This window comes from Fulmarus glacialis, unplaced genomic scaffold (genome assembly GCF_000690835.1).
Source record: "Fulmarus glacialis isolate BGI_N327 unplaced genomic scaffold, ASM69083v1 scaffold35561, whole genome shotgun sequence".
In the NCBI taxonomy this organism is placed as follows: domain Eukaryota; kingdom Metazoa; phylum Chordata; class Aves; order Procellariiformes; family Procellariidae; genus Fulmarus; species Fulmarus glacialis.
The window spans coordinates 8,902-16,455 of NW_009191484.1; the positions used below are offsets into that span (position 1 = coordinate 8,902).

The 7,554-nt window shown below is 54.5% G+C and overlaps 1 protein-coding gene across 1 annotated transcript; it reads right to left on the bottom strand.

Annotated features, from left to right (window-relative positions):
* Positions 1–449: 449 nt before the first annotated feature.
* On the bottom strand, positions 450–6,843 carry SIMC1 (SUMO-interacting motifs containing 1; the record flags this gene model as incomplete). Its single annotated transcript, XM_009586712.1, has 9 exons — positions 450–670; positions 1,641–1,725; positions 1,807–1,963; positions 2,963–3,091; positions 3,570–3,749; positions 4,197–4,342; positions 4,788–4,857; positions 5,628–5,848; positions 6,079–6,843. Coding segments are annotated over 9 exons (1,974 nt in total), but the record flags the coding sequence as incomplete, so codon positions are not given.
* Between the last annotated feature and the right edge of the window lie 711 nt (positions 6,844–7,554).

Here is a 7,554-nt window from a genome sequence, read left to right on the forward strand (position 1 = left end):
TTTCTTAAAAATTATCACCTTTTCCTAAATATTGAACAGGTATTTTGGCATTTTGCTTGCTGTGCAAACTATTGTCAAAGTTTATGGCCACGTTAGTCTAATGCTTTCCCTGACAGAGCTCTGCACTTCCTTTGGGCAGGAGTGGCATCAAGATGGAAGAGTCTCAGCAAATACGAAAATAATTTATTTTTTAAAAGTGTACAAAGTGCCTTGTAAAACTGTAGGATGAGACATGTTTGAAAGAGACCATGTAAACCAGATATTTTTCCAAAGAAATGTATAAACAAACCCACATGACGTATCACACTTGAGACTGCAGCATGAGATGGGGGTTTTGATGGGGTTTTACAGAGGAAACATGAAGCTCTCTGTGCCTCCTGCCGCAGTGGTTGTCTCCATCAGGTAGCAGTGAGAGCTCTCTGTGCCCCCTGCGGCAGTGGTTGTCTCCATCAGGTAGCAGTGACAATGAGGAACAACTCCCGAAGCATGCACAATTTCTTCATGATCTGCAGGGGAAAAGGCTGCCCCAGGACCTGCTGCATTCGGCTGATGAAGTCCTCTATCTTCAGCTGAATGTCCAGATGGCTGATGTCATCTCCATCCTGGAGCTTGGGCTTGGCTTTCTGAATGATCAAGTCCATACGGTCATTGAGTGAGCTCCGCAAGTGCTCTGCAAGAGGAAATGCTGGTGGAGAGAGGCAACAGACTGGCTGCCTGACCTGTTCAGGGACAGATCACAGCGTGCCGCAAGCAGCACTGTGCTGTGGTGAGGAGCGGTTGGGAACTGTGCTGATCTTCTCATGGTTATCCTTGATGTTTCTGCACAAGACTAGCCTGGTGGAAGAAGGTACTGTCTCCTCCTGGAGCTCAGTCTGCACGTGGAGAGAGCCCAAGAAATGGGGAGGGGGCAGGGCTTGCAGCATCCTTTTCTCCTGTGCTAGTGGCAGACTGGACAGCTGTCCAGCTGCAAAGGAGAATCTTCAAAGAGCTTAATGACAGTGATCGTCTAGGGCTTCAGGGAGAATAAGACTCTATGCGCATGGGATAGTGGGTTCCTTTGCATTCCTCCATGAGAGCCTTAACCCTGGGCTAAAGCAGCTGAAGTTGGGAAGAGACTTTAGGAATTTTCTTTAGGGACTTTAGGGAGTTTTAGGGAGTGTTTTGTGACTGTGCCACTCTCCTGGGGTCAGAAATACTGCTCCTTCCATGGCTACTGTGGGTGGTGCTCCCTGCCCAGTCTAAGTGCTGAGTGTGTCCTGGCTTTACCATCCGTTTGACTTCTGCTTTTCCTCCTAAACCACCCTATTCTTCCACCTACTGTGTGTGCAACTTAGACAATAGTGGGTACAAAGCACCCCCTTGTGTACTTCCCAGTGCTGGGATTGATCCTTTAGAAAGTAGGCTATTTCTTAGGGGCTAAACTTGGCAAAGCAGGTTGGGTGCTCTGCTTGATGCAACATCACTTCTTTGCTCCGACTGTTGGGAATAGTTACTAGCATGGACAGAGGCACATTATCCTTCTAAGACTCAGTGGCCGTGAGTTCAAGAGTGATGAGAGGAGAGGAGAAAGGGTACTTTGGCTGTTCTACTGCAGCCTCTTGAAGAGATTGTGTTTATAAAGGCCAGAACAGGCTGCTTACCCAGTATTACATTTTGGTAACTCATCAGCAGCAAACTCAAGTACTGAACCATCTCATCCCATCTTTGCCATGTTGCTGTTTCATCCTATGACAAGAGACAATATTTGGTTATTAGAAGAGGTTTTCTCAGGAGAAAGCAAGGCAAAGGAGAGGTTGGACTGGATACCTGGTATTGCAGCAGCACAGAGGAGTGGCTCAGGAAGTACAGGATCTTGGCCAGAGACAAGGGCAAGGTCGTGGGCACATCACAACTATGCTGGAACAACAGCTCTAGCAGTTTGCAGCGCAGGAGCTGGCTCTCCATGGTGTTTAAGAAAGCTTCCCTGGAAGACAAAAGGGATTTACTTTGGGAGTCAGTCACAGCCTGACTAGGGACAGCTGCTCTAGCATGTTCCTGGTGTCCTGCTGGTGCTGATCTGTGCAGATGTGACTGACTGCAGGGGCTATCCAGCAGTGCAGTGGAAGGAAAACTACCAGATGTGACACAGAGACCTTCGTTATGCAGCTTGGCCATGGACATGTTTACGTCCTTAGGTCTGACCTGTGGCAACTTGAGGTCTGTACAGTCTGTGAAGCAAGCTTAGCCGCTTCACTTCACCCTGCCCAGCAGCCTGTGTGGAAGTTACCCATTCTTGCTGACTTGCAGGGAGCACAGCCAAGCAAGTGTAAAGTGGGGTCAGTGGTCAACTGGATCTAGGAGATCTCTCCTGGGAGGAGCGATAGCTTTGTTAGAGTCAGTTTGGCTTGATTAGACCCAGTGTGTGCTCAGAGAGAGTTCTGCTAAAAGGGATCGAAAGGGCTGCCTGCTGGAGCTGGCAAATGTGGGTTTGAAATGTTTGTGGGTCTAGTGGTCTCGGGTCTACACTACAGCCAGTCAGGCCCTTGCGCTTTGGCTTCAGATACTGCATTTCTTAGAGAAGCAAACAAAAGCATGTCAAGGCAAAACTCTAAGAACTGTATCTCATTTCTGATGAGCTTCTCAGTTGTCCCTGGGAATCAGTGATGTGTTTGCCAGTACTTGACCATGCTGATGTAGAGTGCTGTTTTTGAGACCCTCTTTACAGTTTTAAGGTCCTGCAACTTTAACAAGTGGAAGAATGAATTTTTCTCAGCAACACACGAGCTGGGGACATGCGTTCAGCTGGTGATGTTCTACCTCCACAGGATCTGTCAGTCCAACAGCCACGTGTTTGCTGGCTGGGTCATAGATGAGCCTGTCTTTCTATACCCTGTGGTACTTTATGCATCCAGACTTGGATGTAAATCGGGAATAAGACTATTGCTCACACAGGCAGATGCTGCCTTGCACATGTTTGTCTCACCTTTGGCTCCTCAGGGGAATATTCAGTATAAATGGGAATATCACATCTGCGATCTTACAGGAGCTGCAGTTGGGAGATTTGTCCACTTCCACCGCGATGGACAACATCCGCTGGAGCAGGAGAATCACCCTAGGGTAGAGAGACAGTCAACACTAGGAGACACTACCCCTCGCCTTGCCAAGTAAAGCAGTGGGGATAGCACTTAGTTCGGCCTCATGCCTTGCGGTGAGGGACGCAGGGGAATGTAGCAGACTAGATTTGGTGTCTCTTGGTGGCTTTTGAATCTGATGCTCTTGGAAGCAGAGCTAATCCCAGATGGGTCCTCGGGAGGTCTCAGTGGCTGTAGTGAGCGTTGGTGGAGCAGGATGGGACAGCCTGGGCTGTGGGCCAAGAGCTCCAGCCTTATACTACACGTGAGAGGAAGACGCTCACTGAGCCAGTTTCCTACCAGGTGAGGAAACCTCTTGCTCACCAAGTGTACGTCTACCCCAAAGGAGAACTTCAGGTACAGTCTGGCTTCCCTGACCTGATAGGGAGAGACTCTGGCTTCTCCCTGATTTGGGCCCCATGATACTGCCGGCAGGGAGTCAGGACTTCTGGGGCTTACTTTTGGGCAAAGAAAGCTGGTGGAGCCACCTCTGCCTGGTCAGTGCTGGCCACCCATGGTGCAGATGAGCTGCGTTCAGCCCTTGCTTCTGCTGAAGAGGATGTAATCTCTTGCGGCTGCTCCTGGGGCTGGGAGAACCTGACTCCTGTAACTGCTGCAACCAACCATTCGACCACCTCCCTGGGACAGAAACAGGAACGTTAGTGGGGACAGGCCTCGTTTTGCTGCATTCTGACCTCTATATCCACTTGGAGCTCAAGGAAAGGCCCCAAGAATGAAGAATATGTCCCACCCGCTTGGACAGGCTAGGGAGTAGCTCTGTTGAGCAGCAGATTTATATGCTTGTCAATAGCACTGCCTCCTTCTCAGTCCCGTCCTAAGCAATGCAAATCTGACCTCGTTCCTGGGAAAAGCCCGCTAGCTTGCGGCTGGAAATGCCTTGCATCATCTCTGGTGGTTTGCTTTTGTAAACCTGCTCCTGTTCTTTATACTTGGGCCCTACACTTTCCTCTGTCTCCCAGGCTTGTTTCCCGGAAAGTCTGAAAGTTTGACCTAGAGTCTCTGTTCCCTGAGCCCCTGCCTCTCAGCGTCTGGTTAGAGAATAGGGGAGGAGGAGGGGTCCCTTACTTGACATTGTTGAAGCACGTGTCACATGAAAGCACTTTCTTGGCAATTGACTTCTGCAGCAGGCGCAACCTCAGGTTCTGCTGGAAGTCGTCCTCCAGGGTCTGCACCACATACTGCAGGAAGAGGAGCCGGCCGGGGGGCTTCTCCTGAGGGCAGATGGAGACGGTATGAGTCTGGTGGAGCTGCAGGGTGAGGAGCACCAGGGAATTTGGCTGTCTCGGGAATGGGCTGACGTACATGACTGAGGAGTAGCTCCAGGAGGGGCTGCCTGGCTCAGGCAATGCCCCAGGGGCTTGGCTGGGCCTGCTCTACCATTGCACTAGGGCTGTGGCTCACAGAGGCTTTGTCTGTTGCTGTGTCTTCCTCAGATGAGACAACCTGCCTACAGCTGTGCAGCAGCTTAGGGAGCACCGCGGTTAAAAGTGGGAGACCCAACTGCATTTGCTGCCCTCAGCAGCTGCAATAAAACTGCATGTTGGACTGGCCCGTTCTGCAGCAGAGTACGGCCATGAGGCCCTGGGGCAATGCTTACCCTCAGGCACCGTGTACTGGATGATCCCTGCCTGATGTGACACATGAGGTGCCAAGTACCTGGTCCTCCATGATGTATTTCAGCAGTGTCCAGTCCCATCCCACCGTGGCGGCGTTGGCTGGATGGAGCCTGCAAGGACAGCACTGTCCATTTGTGCTGAACTGCCCAACCATACGCCTGGAGGCACGGCAGCCCCTGGCCCTCCCCCAGCCCCACTTGCTCAGGGGCCTGCCCTGCCTTCTCCTCTTCAGCTTTGCCCTCTCCCTTTCTCCTCCCCTGACCACATTAATTTTTTGGAAGCACCTGACTGGGGCTGTACTCCATGGAGAGCATTGGCACTCCTGGGCCCGTGGCCTCACAAAACATTGTGACTTTCTGTGGGAATCCTGAAGGCAGTAGGGGAACCGCTCCAAACACCTCAAGCCCATGATCCCTCCTGCAGCCCAGGGAAGGTGTTTCTGCCATGTCACAGCAGTGAAGAATGAAATCTGCTCTTCAGGAGCACGGCAAACACACTCCTCTGTCCTAGAGGGCTCCCTGGTGTCACAGGCTGTCCCTGCACTGTGTGGGCTCGCTACTAAATGATTAAAGCACGCTCATGATATAGTTGGAGCTGCTTTCCCTCTTGTTCCAGCATCCCCTGCCTCTCTTGCCCCCGCCATCCTCCATCCACTTGGGGTTTAGTGGTTGCTGTCTGGGCCAGCAATGGTCCTGACCCACCCTCAGACAGCCCAGGGTGTGCCTGGGCTGATAACAGGGGGCAGGGGCAGGAGGATCATCCTGGGGGATGCTTGCTCCCTGTTCTGTGGGTGAGGACCATGGAGAATAACCTTTATGCTGGCCAGGCCCCTGGGAACACCTAGCCAGCCCCAGGGCACCGTGGCAAAGGGAACACGTACATTTGGATCTTCATCAGCAGCATGTAGGTGTCCTTCAGGATCTCCCCTTGGTGGGGGTTCAACAGGATCTGTCTGATCAGGTGGGAGATGATTTCTTTGGGGGGACAGTGCTGGCGGGAGACGAACTCGCTCAGGAAATGCAAGGTGCCCTCCAGGAAGTTCTCCTCCATGGTGGTGTGCACCATGCTCAGCTTCCCGCTGGGGATGAGCTCAGGTTTCCGCTGCGTGCAAGGCAAGGCAATAGGTGAAAGCTGGATCCCCCCAACACAGAGGAACCCAGCTGTGATGTGGGGCCCACCGTGAAGGGAACTACAATAACCAGAGATCCCAACTGCCGGGCAAAGCTTCCCCCAAAAGGGGAAGCGGAGCAGGGGCTGCCCCCGCTCCATCCTCTACCGCAGGGGCTGCTCTGAGCAGGCTCCGTCTGGACTTGGCAGTGGCTGCTCTGAACCCCATTTACCTGCTGTGTTTCCCTGTTGGGTGCTACGCCTTGGAGGAAGAGGTGCTGGACTCCACTCCTCCTGAAATAGTGCAGTTTGTTCAGCCAGGCCTTGCTGTCAGCCTTGGTCCTGGCTGAGGTCACTTGCTGGATTGCTTTGTGTGGCGGTAAGTCACTCGCTTTCAGCAAAGGCCCTTGGGCCTTCCCTGGGGTTGTGGGGATGGCTGGGACAGGGCTCAGCCTCGGGGGCAGCTCCCTTTTCTGGCAGAGGTGGGGAGTCTCTTCCTCTGGGCCACCGGCTCTCCAGCTGCTGCTGCTGTCCAGGCTGGAGGGGGACAGGGACAGCAGGTCCGAGTCCAGCTGCATGCTGGCCAGCGAGCCCAAGTCACTGTTAAAAGTGGTGGTGCTGCAGTTCTGCTCTGGGCTGCAGGAGGAGCTGTGGCGGCTGGAGGTGGGAGAGAGGCGGCTCCAGTTTTCCGCACTTTCTGCTGTGTCTGTGGTGGCATCGGGCTCCGAGGGAGTGCTGTGCCAGGGTGCTGCAGGGCTTGGCCCCGCCACCGCCTCCGTTTCTTGTGTTGTGGTGGAGCAGAGCCGGGGATGGGACATGTGTGCTGCTGGGGTAGCAGGCACCTGCCTGGGGTCCTGATCAGCCCAGCCAGCAGCGTGGGGAGGGCTTCGGGACGGGCTGCATGTGTCCTCTGTCAGGTCGATAATGGTGAGGCTGCTCCACGGCGCTGGGTCTGTGCTCGTGTCCTCGCAGGTCAGATCGATGATCTCCTGTGGAGACAGAGGGGCCAGCGCTGTCAGTGACAGTGGCACCTGGGTGCCTCGGTCCTCCCCTGCCAGGGACCTCTGCTATGGTGGCACTGTTGCCCCAGCCCAAGGGGGAAAAGGGGCTCATTGGCACCAGTCCAGGAAGAGAAACCAGGGGCAAAGACCCCAGTGCCTGGCCGAGGGGATGGGGTAGCCTGCGGGGTAGCAGCACTGAGCTCTAGTGTCGGCCTACCCCAGCAGCACGGCTGAGCCCGAGCCTGACCTGGGCTCTTTTTCCCTGCTCCTGGCAGAGACAAACCCCCCGCTCTCCCTGGGGCTCCTTACGGCAAATGGCTGTGTTCTCTGCTCCAAACACCTCTCACCTTGGCCCAGAGTGGGCCTGACTGTCTGCTCAGCTCCCTCCCAGGATGGGGAAATGCCAGCCCTGCTGAGGTGCCTGGGGACGGCAAGGGGAGCGCAGCGAGCGCTCCTGTCCCCCATCCCCAGGGGTTCCTGCCCGGCACTGGCAGGAGCAGCGCAGGATCCGAACCTCGGCACCCCCGCACGGCACGACCTCACCCGCTACACAGACACGAGCGGTGGGGAACAGAGCTACCTTCACATCCACGGCACCAAGCCAGAGCTACAGCAGCCCTGTGACTTTGGGGACTCCCATCCAGGACTCGCTGGGTGATGCAGCACCCAGAGCTCCAAGGACGCACCTGTCCGAGGGGC